At 38.8% G+C, this 17,704-nt stretch overlaps 1 protein-coding gene across 5 annotated transcripts in view; it reads left to right on the top strand.

Annotated features, from left to right (window-relative positions):
- Pon3 (paraoxonase 3) overlaps positions 1-3,242 on the top strand; it is a 48,977-nt gene extending 45,735 nt beyond the window's left edge. For 3 of the 5 annotated variants that reach the window (XM_029558311.1, XM_029558313.1, XM_029558310.1), the window contains one exon: positions 2,263-3,242. In XM_029558311.1, coding sequence (XP_029414171.1) covers positions 2,263-2,421 — 159 coding nt within the window. In that variant the 3' untranslated portion in view covers positions 2,422-3,242. The remainder of the gene's footprint in view (positions 1-2,262) is intronic. The other 2 variants (XM_017795456.2, XM_029558312.1) reach the window with 1 other exon arrangement.
- Positions 3,243-17,704: the final 14,462 nt, after the last annotated feature.

Below are 17,704 nucleotides of genomic sequence, written 5' to 3'. Positions count from 1 at the left end.
GGAATCAATGTAACATCAGTGCCAGATGGTATGTCCGAACTTTACAAGTGTTTTCTTTGCTATTGGGTATAACGGGGAAAATGAGCTTGAAAATTCATTTTGTCACAGATTGCTGTAAGTATTTCCAACCAGAAGGCAATCTCTGAGCAGCTCCCACAATGGGGCAAAGAGAGGGACATGAATTGAGCCGTCCCCTTTCACACTGCCTAGTATGCACACCACCTAGCATGCACTCCACCTAACACACACATCACATACAAAGCACACATCACCTAATATACACACTACCTAACACACACATCACATACATAACACGCACCCTAAATAAAGGGTTTAAATGACTGCAGCCTCAAAATTAGATTAATTCTTGCCCTTGGGCACTAGTAGATATGATAGTGTTCAATAATGTTTCCTTTTAAAGATTTATTTATGTTATTTAAAATATATCTTCTAAAATAATTTTAAAAGGCATTAAATTTACTATAGCATTAAAAGAAATTGCATAAGGTATTAAGTTTTCTATGACACCAAGTTTAAAAATATAAAAATTCTCCAGGGAATTTAACTGTAGCCACAAATTCTTGTCAAACATATTCTGAAAGGTGTATTCCCAGACATTTATATTTTGCCAGATATGGTTCTAGTGCTTAGGTTCTATCAGAAAATAAAATATGAGAGGTGGCTCAGCAAGTGTAAGCACTTGCCATGTAAGCCTGATTACCTGAGTTTGATTCCTGGGTCCTACTCTGGAAGAAGAGAAGTGACCCCTAAAAGTTTTCCTCTGACCTCCACGAACATCATTATGTGGTGTGCCTGCACTCACAGATATACATTATACACATAATAATAACAACAAATTAATAAAAATAGACAAACAAAAGAATACAAAGGCCCCTATTCTTAGAGCACGGAGAAAAAGGCAATAAACAGTTAAGTGTAAAAAACATGTAAATTATAACAAAAGTTTGAAGATGGTAAGTTCTTCAGGAAAGGTAAGGTGAAGAGGATTAAGATTGCTATGAAAAGGGATGGTCAAGTCCTCAATGCCATTTAATTTAGGAGAGAGGACTAGAAAGTGTGTTTTGTGCAACAGGTTTGCCAAACTGAGAAACTGATTTAAATCCCAGCCTGATCACTGACCCAGGAGATAACATGCAATTATTTTTGCTGGAGTATTTTTGGTTTTCAGTTAATTGTTTTTCTTTTAAATTGTCACATTAGTCATTACATCTTAAAATAAAAAATATTCCTAGAAACGCAGCCTAAATCTAGAATGCGAAGAATCATTACCCCCCAGTTACCAAGTCACCTATCTTTGTTCAGACCCCGTGTCCCACTTCTTTGCCAACTGACAGAGCTTTCTCACAAAAGAAAAGGCACAATGTCGGCTTTGAGGGAAAGCACATGCCACGGTGGAATCATGACAAATTTGTTTAAGATCTTTCACACATCTCTCATTTTGAGTTTGAACATTTGTTCATTTCTGATGAAACTTCTTTCTTCACAATTAGTGACCCCTCTACACTCAGTTGAGTCTCATATTTTCCACATGCGCCCGAAGCTTGAGTATTTTCATGTAGCAAATCTGGAAACGAAGTTGTCAAATCTTCCTTAAGATGAAAAAAAAACAGAATAAAAGGAAACAAGCAAAACTGACCAGAAGTTTCATTCTGTTGTAAGATGTGGATAACAGTTCACAGCACTTGATTTTCTGGTTGTTTTCTTTTGATTCCTATCATGTTGTTTGAGTGAACTTCATCCAGGCTACTTGGAAACCTGAGTGCTTATGTGTTTACTGATTAGCAAAGCTGGGTGTGCTAATCCTGGGATCAGAAACAACCCTTTGCAGTGGTTGTCAGGTTGGATTAGTTGGCTGACTGGGTGCCTCCTCATCATGTTGTCCTGGGATTCTCTCCTCATGTTATATAGGTTCAAACAGAAGACCCTCCCCACAGACAGAGGGCTACTGCCAGCTCAGGAGTTACAGAAGTTTTTTACTGGCTCTAAGGTCCTGCTCTAGGGATGCCTGAACTAACTATCAAGATACTTGGGCTCTCTTTGGAGGAATTTCACTAATGTCAATAACTACGTCAGTTTAGAGCACAGATACTATTAGGACATTAACATCTGGAGAAAAAATGCTTCAGTTATGTAACCTGTAGTTTCTGAAAAACTGTATTTGTCCTGGAATATTTGGGAAGGGAAACATCTCCAGATAGCTTTTACTGGACAGTATACTAATAAGTGATCTTCTCTTTGCAGGTACTACGCATCCAGGATGTTTTGTCAGATAAGCCCAGGGTGAGCACACTCTATGCCAACAATGGCTCCGTGCTTCAGGGCAGCACAGTGGCATCTGTGTACCATGGGAAAATGCTCATAGGTACTGTGTTTCACAAAGCTCTGTATTGTGTACTCTAAATTTAATTTCCAAAAGTCTGTGCATTTGACAAAAGTAAACCTCTAATTGTATGATAAGTGGAACTGTAATTATTTACAAACACCACTGAAAGTGTACTGATTTTTCTCATGGATAAAACTAAAGGAGTACAGAAGGTTATATCAGATCTACACAATCATGAGTCAATTTGTGTCCAGCCAGTCAGAAGCCCAAGTGTTTTGCTCTTTGCCGAGTTTCCCCAAATATTCCTCCTGGAGCCAGATGCATAGGCCCTGGCCACATGTGTCTCCAGCTCACCTAGAGTCTTGGTAACTGTGTAGTAAAATTGACTCGTACTGCTGTGATGCTCTGAGTCTTCCATAGTCCAGACCAGGAAAAAAAGTTACTCTTTAAGTATTTGTAATTCATTCTCTTCTCTCTGTTTTGCCATCTGTCAATCAAGTTTCCCAAACTACAGATTCCATCGTAAGAGTTTAACACCTACATTCAACTTGCAGTTGTGTTAAAATAGAGCCACACAGGGAATGGGGTTCTGGAAATCTGACAGAGACAAACCTTGGCAGCTAGCTTAGAGTAGAGTATGCTGTGTTCATTTGAATACACCTTTATTTGTGTCACTAATCTGCTTGCCTCTGAATCCTGAAATAGGGCCTAGGGACAGCTATTTTCAACCATCTTCAGCTTTCTCTACAGGCTAACTCAACAAACATCTAGTAAGAAGCCTCCCTCCTCCTGACTGGTACTGACAAATCTCAAATGAATGGAAGGATTATGGGCTAATGGCATGTGTTAAGGACCAATCTAAATGTAGTTTGATGAGAATAAATACAGATATCTCTTTCCTGGTCTTGATAACTTTTAACAAATCATTAATGGGAATCAGTGTACCCAAGTTCCTTTTCGCAACTTGTATTAGTGAGTGGATGGTTGTTTTCCCCCTCATTGTCTCTCTTCTGAGGGTGGGGATTTAGGAGATCTGTATATATTCTAAAGAACATTGCTACCGGACATGGTGGTGCATTTGAGGCCAGCCTGGTCTCCATAGTGAATCCAGAGAACATTGCTTAGTTAAAAGATTTGGTGAATAGTTTTGTATCAAGATAAAATACTACTTTTTAAACCTATGTAATCCTTTCTGATTTAGACAGTAAGACTTTATAGTTTTCATTGCTTCAAGGAAAGACTGACCCAGAAGAATATTATAGGCAGTTATTATATTTTAAGTTTCAAAACAAAGTTATTTAGAGTGGGGAGATGGCTCAGTTGGTATAATGCTTGTCTTTGAAACATGAGGACCTTAATTTTATCCCAAATACCCACATAAAATAATGGTAGGTGTAGTGGCGTTTACTTGCAATCCCAGCACTGGAAAGGCAGCTCTCTGGGGCTTGCTAGATGGTGCCTGAGGAACAACACAAGAAGTTGTTCTCTGATCACACACATGTGCACACATGAACCTTCATATACACACAAAACATACCAAGAAGACTAAAAAAAAACTATAGAAATTAAGGATATATATATATATGGTCCATTTTGAATAATATAATAATCATTTTTAAAATTTCTAACCTTCACATACATTGGATTAGATAAAGTTAATCAGACTAAGGGGGAATAAAAACATCTGGAAATGGGAAGACCAAGAGTATGAAGATGCTGATGGGTTCCTGAGATATGCCTCAGCCCCACCTTCAGCTAAGCAATCAACCTCCCAAAGGTATCTGAGGGAGCATTGCTAAGGGAACAATACTTTCTTCCATTGGGAGCACATGGGAAAGTCCAAAAGTCCTAGGATGTCTCCGTGCCTAGCCTAATATAAAAGCGACTGGTTTCCTGGACATGGCAGAGAAACTCTCAGAATGAACCGCAACATTATCCCTTCTTGAATGCAGCACAGTAGTGACCAAATTCCTTTGAGCCTCAAAGGGTCACAAGACATCTTAGGCCCATCAGTTCTCTCTCTGCTAAGACACTGAGAGAGATGATCCCATTGCATGATGACTAAAAGTGACACATTTCCAATGGTTTTTCTCTCTGCTGACAGAGAACTGTTGGGCCTAGAGATGTCTTGCAATCAGAGAAAAGAAGACAAGTGTCTCTAAGTCTTCATGAAGCCCAGAAGTTAGATGGAAACAAGGACCAGATGCCTTTATTATTCTTTAGCTTCATGGAAGCCTCTGGAGTACAGCCGGAGCTCCGGGAGTTGGAAGGGGGTTGAGCAATGGCCTATGTGTTCTTTTCTTATGCTCATCGGTCAGCAATTCAAAGATAAAATTCCACAAGGCTATGGGAAAAATAATTCCTAATACACATTGTGGTCTTAGAGCTTTTAGAGTTGAAGTAGTGCAAAGTAGAATGGATTAAAGCCTTTTGCTAATGGACAATCAGTTACCACCTTTCTGAGTGTTTTGTGGCTAAGACTGGCTATTAAGAGGCCCACTCTCCAGATGCCAGTGGAAGGTTCAGTGCCAGTCTAACTTCTTACACAAAAAATGTGTCACTTTTAGTCTTCAGACAATGAGACCATCTCTCTAAGTGTGCCAGCTTTTTGGGAGAGCTCCTGGCTGGATGGCTCAAGTTTGGATTCCTCCTGGAGTAGTCAACTTGCCTCTTCTTACACAGGATACGGGTTCAGGTTGCTTCACTGTCACTGCTCTGCCCTATCTTCTTCCTTTAACATTTTTCTTCTCCTTCTCAGTAGCCAGCCACAGGTTTATCAACTAGCCTCCTGCCTCAAGACATCCAAACAAATCTCCCTATTGCGTGAGCAGCTGCAGAATCTGTATGATTGTCTTAAACCTCTTCAAGGGGCTTGGAAGAGAAGTGTTCTTCACAATCAAGGCTGCATTTTGGTGACTTAATCCGGCCCCTTCCCCATGTTTCTACATAACTGTTGGAGATGCAGGCTGTCAAGGGAGACACTAGAGTAACGGATGAATGTAGATGAGCTTTCTTGGGAGCCCAAAATGAAATTTTATTTTTTTGTTATTTTTATTTTTTATGTGTATGAATGTTTTACCTAGATGCATATAAATGTGTCTATATTGTACAGTGCCCACAGAAGCAAGAAGAAGGTGTGGAATCCTCTGGAATGCCAGTAAAGGATGGTTATGAACTGCCATGTGGATGCTGGGAACCAAATCCCCAGGTTCTCTGGCTCTTAATCACTGAGCCATTTCGCCAGCCCCCAAAGTTATAGGATTTGCGTGTGCATGGCAGGGTTTCCTTGAAGTTCAGCTGGCCTGGAACTTGCTGTATAGACCAGGTTGGTCTTGATCTTAAGAGATCCACCTGTCTCTGCCTCCCAAGTGCTAGAATTAAAGGTGTGAGCCACCACACCTGGCCTCAAATAAATTTCGAGTATGAGATTTGTCTCCATATACTTGCAACTATTTCTAGATGTGGGATACATGCTGTTTCATTGTTTTATCTTTGAGCCCTTAGAGGCTAACTCTGACCACAGGAAGTCCTCATTCTTCATTCCTTTTATATTTCATGAGTTTCAGATTCAGACTATAGAAACCACTCTACATAGTATCTGGAAAAATGGAGCAAGGGCAGGAAATAAGGTGTTCACATAATATTGAGCATTTCCTTTACCATTAGGCATAAGAACTGGTGAGATGACTTAATAGGTAAAGGCACTTGCCATCTAAGCCTGATGACTTGAGTTTGAACCTTGGAGCCCACATGGTAGGAGAAAACCTACTCTTACAAGTTGTTCTCTGACATCTACATGTTTGCTGTGGCACATGCTCCCTCCTCCCAATAAATAATTTTTTTTTGTCTTTTTTGAAACAGGGTCTCCTTGTAGCCCCAGTTGACCTGGAACTCACTATGTAGACCAGGCTGGCCTTGAACTCACAGAGATCGGCTTGCCTCTGCCTCCCAAGTGCTGGGATTAAAGATGTGTGCCACCATGCCCAGCTTATAAATATAATTTTTTCAAAAATAAAAAAGATGCCGGGCATGGTGGCGCATGCCTTTAATCCCAGCACCTGGGAGGCAGAGGCAGGCAGATCTTTGTGAGTTCGAGGCCAGCCTGGTCTACATAGTGAATTCCAGGACAGCTGAGGCTACAAGGAGACCCTGTCTCAAAAAGACAAAAAAAATAAAAATAAAAATAAAAAAGACTGGCCATAGATCAGGATTCTCATTTCGCCATGACTGTTATTTACTACAGGATAGAAATTTCTGGCCAGTGCTATAAAATAAATAATAAATAAATAAATAACTCAAAGGAAGAGCTAGAACTTCACTGTTTGTAGATGATGTGATGCTCTATATGAAAGTAAAACTATGGAACCAAGAGATACAACATTAGAATATTCAGCAGTGTTGTCAAATATAAGGTAATTCCATAAACTCAAAGTCTAGTAGAATTCTTTAAGATAATAATAAAATTCATAAGGATAATTTCTATTTCTTGTCATATAGTAGGTTAAATAAAGCTAAACCAAGTTGCCTCATTGAAAGAATAAAAGATAAAGGTTAAAATATTGTTAAACTATTTGTAAAAGCATCAAATATCTCACAAGAGAATGGAATCATTAAGTCATACTATGACTTGAAATTTGACAGGTCATAAATTGACCTCAATTACTCCTGCCTTCATATGGGGAGAAAGGTAGAATCAAGATTGCTCTTGACTTGAGAACATCTTCTGACCTAGTTGAGCTTGAGATTTGGATGTTAAGGTCTTAGGGGCAGAAGGAACAGAAATGAAATCCCGGTGAGGAGTCTTATAAATAAAACCTGAGATTCTCAGGAACTGAATATCCAGTAATAATAAAAACAAACATAAACAATCCTACATCTACTCTCAGAGGCTAAAAGAAAGGTTGCCTGGAACCTGAGAAAAACAGAAGAAAAAGTGATAATTATATGCCTTACATTATCCAAAGTTTGAACTCAAATTCTGACTGATTGGTCAAATCAGATCTCAAGCCCTGAGAAGTTGGGAGTAAAGTGCTGATGACTAGAGACTGGGAGAGTCAGGGTGGGCTGTGGGTTTAGGAGATGCCAAGAGGCTGGTCAACAGGTACTGGGTTACAGTTAGATAAAGCTAGAAGATTTGAATTGCTTTTGCCCTAAAATGCCAGGAGTCCAGCTCCAGCTAAGTCCAGGGCCTGAAGGGGTGAAGGTAACAGCAGCAGCAGAAATGAGTGTACCAGAAACAGTTGCAGTTCTAGAGGCTGTTGACTGACCCACTCAGGAGAGGTCAGCCCGAATATCTTTTTCTTTCTTTCTGAAAAAGCAGCCTTATACAACCTTTATTTATAGTTAGAAAGCTTATAATACCGGTAAAGCATCAGACCATAAATCAAACCATGAGTTTGCACAATATTTCTTAGTGTTCAATATTTTTCAATAATTACAGTAAAAGGAAAGTAAAAAGTACAAAGTTCAATGATTAACCTTTTTTTTTAACATAGCCAAGCAATGCCTTTACTGTTTGCTTTATAGCCTTGCGTCTTTATAGCCTTGCAGTTTCTGTTTTGCCTGTCCTCTTTTGCCCTTTAATTCTTTGAATTTAATATTTACAGGTGTATATTTGAGAAAATTATTTTTCTCATGGGAATGGGAACAACCAAATCTTTTTATTTATTGTCTAGTCAATTTTCCAATTTATCTTTTTTCCTCTCCCTTTTGCTATCTCTTTCTGAACGTTTTGTACTCTTTGAGTCATATTATTATTTTCTCTATTTCAATATCCTTTATTATTTTGTTGTCATTTATCTTTAAGGGCTTTCTGTACTGCTTTTTCTCTCTGTAAAAGAATAGGCAATTTTTTTCCAGAGATCATGCACCACCAGCTTTTTACTGACCTAGCTAATCTTTCTATCCAAGAGGGAGTTTCCCTAAGCCAAGTAGTTTTTCCAAACTTTAGTTTCAATAGTTCCTTGTTCAGGGTTAAAATCATAAACTCCTGTGAAAGGCAGCAGGGCATCTAGAGACTGCATGCTATTTTTTCCTTTGGGAGGAAACCAAGCCTTTTTATTAATCACAAATTTAATCTGTGCTACAATCCTGTACTCTGGTTTATAGTCTGTATTTGCTTTCTCCGGATCTCTCATTACTTCAGCCCATTTTTCTCTTATAATGTGATCATCATATGTGTCATTAGGCTTTCCCAGTATGAATTCAGAATTTAAAGTATTTTTACTTTTGTATTGTTTCAGTAACATAATAATTCTGCTAAAGGCAGAGATTTCCCAGGTTTAGTTTCCCATTCCATCATCAGAGTTGGTTATCAGAATACTTAAAGAAGAGAAGGTTATACAAATTACAAAAACCAGGAGTAACTGGGGAAGGGATTTCCACCAAAAGAGCAGTGGCCATCGGCCTTCGGCTGGAACATTGTCAAACAGCACTCTTGCCAAGAACCATGGAACTCTTGGAGCCACACTAAAGGATAACTATAGTGAACAAAAATGTACTCCATATTTCAAAAAGTTAGAAAAAAGGATTTTGGATATTTTCACCACCAAGAAATGGCACATATTTAAGGAGACAGATGTTTTACCCTGACTTAATCAGTGTGTAATCTTTATGCTTCAGAACATCACATGGTAACCCATACATATTTAATTTTAATTTTTACATAGTAAATTAAAAATCTCAGGCTGTGAGTTTAATCATGCTGGGTCAGTGAACTATTTTTACTTACCTCCTAGAACCAAACACAGGTCCTCATCTGATTTTATGCTACATCTTAAGAAACCTCTATAAATACTTTTTTAAGGAAAATGAGTGGATATTCATGAAAAATAAAGGAAAGCGGTTACATGACAAGAAAGAGTGAAAACAAATTACAGCAGAACTATACCTGCAAAAACCCTGTGTAGTACAATAATAAAGTATAAAAAATTATAGGACTGACAATTGCACTTCAATGTTTAAAGAAGTGAAAGACAAGTTTAAACTCAGGGAGCAATAAATTATAAGAACTGGCCTAATAGACCTGAAAAACACAATTTATATTTTCTGAAATGAAACTAAAGAAATTTAAATGTAAATTTTTAGTGATAACCAGAAAAACTATATCAGACTGAAAATTGTTCAAATATATATTCACACCAGGTATGGTGGCACACAACTTTAATTCCAACATGCAGGAGGCAGAGGCAGGCAAATCCCTGTGAGACTGAGGTCAGCCTGATCTTCACAGAGACTTTCAAGTCAGCTGGGGTTACAGGAGGAAGACCCTGTATCAATATATATATATATATATAGTCACAAAGATTCTTAAAATCTGAGAAAAATATTTTCCACCATTTATTTTCAAAGCAGCCATGAGGTCTTTATCCATTGAATAATCTGGTAAGAATGATATCTAAAATATTGAGGACTCAAAGACTCAGTGCTCTGGCACAGTCATTCAAAGTCCATCACTATGGTTCCTCAAGGTGAATAATTCATTACCTCCTGAGGTCATGAAGGTTGCAAATAAGCACAAGTTTAAAACCCACTCAGGTGAGGTAATGAATGATCCAATGAATCATATAGTGGATTATTGTAGAATAACCTAGACTCATTTTAAAAAATTTAAAGTCAGTTTTTAGGAAACAGTAAAGTTGTATCAGGTCACTAAAAACACAGGAAAGAAGGAAAGAAGGAAGGAAGGAAGAAAGGAAGGAAGGGAGGGAGGGAGGGAGGGAGGGAAGGGAAGGAAGGGAGGAGGAAGGAAGGAAGGAAGGAAGGAAGGAAGGAAGGAAGGAAGGGGGGGAGGGGGAAGGAAGGAGGGGGGAGGGAGGGAGGGAGAAAGGAAAGATGGAAGGAAGGGAGGGAGGAAGAGAGAAGGAGGATGGGAGGAAGGAAGGAAAGAAGGAAGAAAGGGGAAGGGAAAGGAAGAAGGAAGGAAAGAAAAATGGATTTAACAAGACATGAGATAGCTAAAGAGGTAATTAGTGAAATGAAAGAGCTCATGATAGCATATAAGCAACATAAAATACATATTCAACAGAGAAAGACAGATGAAAAATCTAAAGGAGACATGAAGGCTAAAGTAAGATGTAGCATATGACAAATTAGACCATCAGAAGGAACAGAATAAAAAAGAATTAGGTAGAAAAATGACTTAATTAATGATGTCACCAGTTAGAAATACACATCACATCTTAGTAAAACTGGAGAACATCAAAGGTAGAAAAAGGTACATCACCATTAATCAAAACAGATTTAAAGAGAAAATATTGCCATAGACAGAAAGACTCCCCAAGAAGAAATAGTGACTTTATGTGTGTGCCCTGTTGTAATACAATGTTTTAACAAGACTTACAGAACTACAAGGGTGAAAATGTAAATAACCTCTCATAGTGGACTCCTGATTTTAACTGTATTCACCATATATTAATACAGCCTGAACTTTAAGAAAGGTGTATGTCAGGGCTGGAGAGATGGCTCAGTGGTTAAGAACACTGACTATTCTTACAAAAGACCTGGGTTTGTTTCTCAGCACCCACATGGCAGCTAACAACTGTCTGGTAACTCCAGTTCCAGGGGATCTGATAGCCTCTTCTGTCCTCCGCAGGCATTGCACAGTATGGGTGCATTCACTTACATGCAGGAAATACACGCATACACATAAAATAAAAATAATACCCATTTCTTATCTTGGCACCCCAGACACTGGGGCTAACTTCTTGGCCCAGAGCCACCACTGCTTCCTGATCCTTTGCATCTGAACCAAACAAGTTCCTCCCTATGGTCCCCAGGAGCCCTCTGGGCCTGGTCCCGCCCTCACCTCCCTTTGCTTCCTGGGCTGCATAGCCTCTGGCGTCCTGGTGCCAGCACCTTTCCTGATCCCCAGGAGCCCTCACTGGGCCTGGTCCCACCCTCACCTCCCTTTGCTTCCTGGGCTGCACAGCCTCCAGTGTCCTGGTGCCAGCACGTTTCCTGGGTAAGTACAGCATGCCCACAGCCCTTGATTCCTCCAGCCTCTTTCACCCTCCCAGCTCCCCCACCACATCTCTCCTCGTCTGGGTACTATGAGAATGTCTTGGCACCCCAGACACCTGGGCTAACTCTCCACCCAAAGCTACCACCTTCCTGATCCTTTGCATCCAGACCAACCCAGTTCCTCCCAGGAGTCCCCAGGAGTCCGCTTCCCACACCCACCTCCCTTTGAATTCCTGGATGGCACAGCCACCAGCTTCCTGAGACCAACATCTGTCCTGGGCCCTGCTCCCAGACCAGCCCAGCCCCCAAATTCCCGAGGACAGCGTCTTTCCTGGAGGGATCCAGGCCTTAGGAGAAAGCCTGAGAGCATCTGAGCCTCCTCTCACTTGGGCCTCTGTGGGAGCTCCTAAAGACAAAAGCAATTAGGTGACTCCAATATAAAATCAAAAGAGAGAACTTGAAGCCTAGACTAACCAGCTTTTCATGCCCAACAAGTAAATCACAATGCACATAAAGTTTACAAAAAGAAGCAGATCTAAACTCAAAAAAGGAAGGCTTGAGTCTCACTCAAGAATCAGAAGCTACAAAAGAAATTCACGTGTCAAAATCACAGAGAAAAAATAACAATATGAAAAATCAAAATACTATATCCCCATGAGATACCAATAGTCCTCCAGAGGAGTACAATGAGAACTCCCTAGAGAAAACACAGGACATGGAACTCAAAAGAATAATTATAAACATGATGAAAGAATTCAGTGAATTTAAAGAACACGCAAAGAAATCAAAGATCTGAAGGAAGACAGGGATAAACTTCTGAATGAATTCAGAAGTTAGAAATATTGAAGATTACTCAGGCTGAAATGAAGAAGGAACTGAAACACTCAGCAAGCCAATTAGAAACGACAGCACCAACCTCACCAATAGGATGGATGAAATGGAAAACAGAATACCAAGACTGGAAGATAAAGTGGATGAATTAGACCACTCAAGAAAAGATTATGAAACTTTTAAGAAAACACAAGAATGGAATATGCAAGAATTGTGTGACACCATAAAAAAACCAAACTTACGAATCATAGACATACAGGAAGGAGAAGAATCTCAAGACAATGGTATGGAACAGCTCTTCGATAGGATTGTAGAAGAAAATTCCCCCCCCCCCAAAAAAATGTCCATACAAATACAAGAAGCATATAAAACACCAAATAGACAGGACCATAAAGAAAACTCTCCATGGCACATGATAGTAAAAACACTAAACGTTCAGAACAAAGATAGAATACTGAAAGCTGCAAAAGAAAAACAAGTCACATATAAAGGAAAATCAATCAGGATTATAGCTGACTTTTCAGTGCAAACTATGAAAGTCAGAGGAGCCTGTATCAAAGTATTCCCAGTTCTAAATGACCACAGATGCCAACCCAGATTACTTTACCCAGCCAAAATGTCTATCATAGTTGAAGGGGAAAGAAAAACTCTTCCATGACAAAAACAACCTGAAAGAATTCATGTCCACAAAACCAGTCCTTCAGAGAGTTCTTGAAATAATACAAAGAGCTGAAGAAAGGAACAACTATACTCAAGGGGTTATGGAAAGAAATTTAATGAAGGTATGACTACGGAAATGCACACCTATATCAAGAATGTGAACAGAAACAAAAATGACACAATTCAATACATATCTTTCATTAATAACTTTAAATATCAAGGGACTGAACTCCCCAGTCAAAAGATACAGACTAGTCGAATGGATTAAGGAACAAAACCCATCTCTTTTTTTGCCTGCAAGAAAATCATCTCACTTACAAGGACAGGCACTATCTTAAGGTGAAAGGATGGAAAAAAATATACCAAGCGAATGGTACTAAGAAAAAAGCAGGCATTGCAATTCTAATGTCTGATAAAATAAGGATCTGAGTGTAATCGACTGTGACTAGTAATAATGAGATATATAGAGATTAAAGATACACATGTAAACATCTAAGTGTTAGTAGCATGGGTGTGGTGGCACACACCTGTAGTCCTAGCACTTGGGAGGCAGAGGCAGGCAGATCTCTGTGAGTTCAAAGCCAGCCTGGTCTACATAGTGAGTTCTAGGACAGCTGGGGCTACAGGGAGACCCTGTCTCAAAAAGACAAAAAAAAAAAAAAAGTAGGAAACAGCATATTTTTAAATGAAATGGAGATATTCTTTAAAGGTTAAAAACTCATTCAGTTTTATGTCTTACAGGGTTTATACAGAGTTCAATATTGTATAACTGTATTAACTCAACTGTGAGCCTAAAAATTTACAGCCACTTTTGAAAGAGATATATCCTTGTTCTGGACATTGTTAATGAATATGTTAAAGCTGTAACGAAATGCTTCTTCTAATCATGTGATTATTCAATAAAAATAAATAAATTTTTTGAGAATTTCAAAAAAATAAAATGTTTAAAAAAGTGTATGTAAGGGGAGTGAGAATATGGAACACACACAATTAGCAATGAGTTTTATATAATAGAAACCTGTACTAAGCAATTGAAAGCACACATTTTTCTCAGTTTACAAAATAAATACCAGTATTGACTTTACACTGGGCAGACAAGAAAGACAATATTATATGTTGTCTGATGTTAATGAAATTGAATTTTGGCTCAGTTTTCTAAGAATCTTACAAAATTACCATCAATTTATAAATTAAGTAACATTTCTAAATAGCCACAAACCAAAGAATAAAACAGAAGGCAAATGGAAATGATTTTAGAAAGTAACTTTAGTTGGGCATGGTGGCATATGCCTGTAATCCCAGCATGAAGGAGATTGAGCAGGAAGGTGGCAAGCTTAATGCCAGCTTGAGCTATAGAGTAACAGTATAGACTTTCTAAAAGGCTATTTTAATAAGACAGTAAAAATATTCCTATAGATGATGTCTTATAGAAGGCAACTAAAATTAAACAAGTGAAACTTCTACTCTTCTACATATATTAGAAATATTATATATATTCTTCTACTCTTTGACATATATTAGAAAATAATAAAGATGAATATTAAAGAGTTGAGCATACATTATACATTGCTTTGTTGAAAGAAAAGAACAGTAAAATAAGTCCAAAGATAGTTCAAGAAAGAAAATAGTAAGGTAAAAGTAAGGACAAAACTAGGAGACTCCAAGAAGGCCCCCATCAGTCGTCATCTCCTGGTGTTCACACTCCTGCATCATCCTCTCCCTTACTTATCAAAGATGAATGACTTTTGTAACTAACAGGATAGTCTAGAAATGATGTTGAGTGACTGCTGAAGCCCAGTCATATAACATCTTGGCCATTCCTGCCTTGCTCAGGGAAATTGTGTGTCATAAAAGTTTCTGATTACTAGATACTATGTTCTAGAGGAATTTGTTGATGATAACCTGTACAAGTAGTGGAACGTAAAAATCAACATACAGTGGAGAGATTCAACAATAGCTAAAAATTTTTTCTTTAAGAAGATTAATAATAATGTACATTTGATAAGATGAACAAAAATGGCTCGAATATCCAATGTCAGAAATGAGAAATATAGCACACAGAGAGAGATAGAAAAGTTAAAAGATTATTTTATACCAACACATTTGAAAAAAATCTAGAAAAATTTTATTAATTAGGATGAATCTGTTGTAACAAATAAAAATTTTAAATTCAATATCTTAAAAAATAAATGTAGGTCTGGAAAGACAGCTCAGTGGTTAAGAGCACTGGCTGCTCTTGCAGAGGACCCACGTTCCGTTCCCAGCACCCACATAGTTGCTAACAAAAGTCTTTAACTCCAGTTCCAGGGGATCTGACACCCTTTTTTGACATCCATGACCACTGCACAACATGGGTGCACTTACATAGATATATGCAATACACTCAAACACATAAAATAAAATTTTAAAAATTAAACCTCTTAGGGAGGTTCTTATTAAGGCTGTTCTTTTTAAAATACATTTTAATTTATTTAATGTATACATGTATGCATACACACATTCAGAGATCAGAGGACAAATTACAGGAAATGGTTCTTTCCTTCCACCATGTGAATCCCAGAGATCAAACTCAGGTCAAGCTATCAGTCTTGGAGACAGGTACCTTTATATGCTGAATCATTTCACCTCATACCTCTGCTTGTCTTGATGGGACTAGAGACCCCACTTGTCAGATTCCAGAGGAAAGAGAGGCCACACTGAACAGGACTTATGAGTGAAATCCATGGGAGTGTGGGAGGTTAAATGAGGAGAGGAATCAGAGGATAAGAGGAGGAATGGCTAACACTAAGGATGTTTGAAAAAGCCATATGCAAACCTATTTTATGAGCTTCATATATGTATTCCAATAAAAGATCTAAATGGAGTTATCCTGCACAGGCCAAGAAGCCATAGTCTACCGAATAAAATTCCAGTGCCAAATGTGGAATACCTTCCCTCCATTGTTGACTGGAGTATCCCAGAGACTCTCAAAGCAGTACAAGCTACTGTCATTGCTCTTTGCTGTCCACCAGAACTTGATGGTAAGTCGGCATTGCTAAACACACCACATGCTTGGGTGATACAAGAGAAATGCTGGTGCTGATTGGGACACTCCTGCCCTACTGGTGCTGATTGGGACACTCCTGCCCTACTGGTGCTGATTGGGACACTCCTGCCCTACTGGCTAGCTTTTATAGTGGCAGAAAGTGCTATGCATGCTGCTGAGGAAGAAAAGTCATCACCAACTTCATCCAGCTGTCAACCCTGCAAGCTACAATAATGGCATACTTGTCAAGATATGCCGTGGATGCAAGAGTGATATGGATGTTATATGGATGACCAACTTCTTTCTGATTGGATTTAAGGCCTACTGCATAGGAGGAAATGTGTGCCTGATGCTATAAATCTGATCAAGAACCCATGGCTGAGGAACTCATAGGCCCCATGGGTGAACCTACTACTATTTTACTAATAGACATGGCATCAAACTGCTCTCTAAATTCTTATCTCTGTACCCATAGATTTGTGCAGCCCCAGACCTGATCAGAGAAGTTTCTTATTGTAGTAGCAAGAAATTAATGCAGAAACTTACAACTAGTCAAAGTACAGAGAATAAGTGTTTGTGGACTGCTTAGCCATAAATGTGACATCTATATCACATACCTTCTCCCCAAGGCTCAGGGAACATTGCAGAAACAGAGGTAGAAAGACTACAAGAGTCAGAGGTTGGGGAGGACTAGGGTGAAAGTGTCTTTTGGGCATGATAGGACTTCTACACTGATGAATTCACAGCAGCTGTGGTTGCCTATACAAGACCTTTACAAGATCAAGCCAGTCTATATTCCAGCATGGATGGCGGAGGAACTCACTCACTCCCACCCCTCACTGAGGAGCTACCAACAGTTGATGGCCACTAGGGGAAGAAGAGTCAGTTTTCTTTCAAGATGTGGTCCCTGGTAGTTTGACCATGTTCCAATGAATGTTCCCATAGCCATTCATTTATGAGCTGCACAAATTGGACTCATTGGGTTATAAAAAATAAGGGTCATGAAGTTGGGTTGGGGTAGAGGGATAGACTGTGAATTTCAGAGGACTTAGGGGAAAAGTGGAGGGTAAACATGATCAAAACACACTGTATAACTGTATGAAATTCTCAAAGAATTAATAAAAATACTATATTTTAAAAAGATATTTTTTGTTTTATTTTATTTTGAGGCAGGGTTTCATGTAGCCCAGGCTGACCTTGAACTCACTATGTAACCAAGGATGACCTGAACTTCTCATCCTTCTACCTCTACCTTTCATGTGCTTGGATTATAGGTGTGTGCCACTATACATGATAGAGATCAAATCCAAAGCCTTATACATGTTAGGTGAACACTTTACCAACTGAGCTATATCTCCATTCCTTGAGGAGAAGCTCTTTAAGGGCAGTATTTATATATGAGAAGAACCCTTACAGAAAACAAGCAAAATACAGTGCAATACTCCAGTGCTAGCATTGGAGTTGGTGAGGTGATGAGGGACCGAGAACTCTTTGCTTCCCTAGATTTTGCAAGGGTAAGTGTAGAAACAGTTACTTAAGTAAAAAGAGAGCAAATAAGTGAATACTCTCCCAATAGATGCTGTGACCATTGGTAAATATGGTAGAGCCAACATGTGACCACTCAGTAAGGAGAATATGGAAGGAATAAATATTTCTCGGTTTTGTTTGTTTTTGAGACAAATTCTCACTATATGGCCTAGGCTGGCCTCAAACTCACAGTGATCCTTCTATCCCAGCCTAATGAATGTTAGAATTATAGTCAAAACACTCAGTTTTGACTTAACTCTTCTTTATTCTCCCAATTAGAAGCCAGAAGACAAGGGAGATTTTGCCGGGTCCCATAAAACCTCCAAGATGTGGATCAATGGGGAGTCACTTAGAGA

The sequence above is a fragment of the Nannospalax galili genome, unplaced genomic scaffold (genome assembly GCF_000622305.1).
Source record: "Nannospalax galili isolate Female #2095 unplaced genomic scaffold, S.galili_v1.0 scaffold85, whole genome shotgun sequence".
NCBI lineage: Eukaryota > Metazoa > Chordata > Mammalia > Rodentia > Spalacidae > Nannospalax > Nannospalax galili.
The sequence above is the reverse complement of the archived record's forward strand: the minus strand, read 5'-3'. Positions and strand labels throughout refer to the sequence as shown.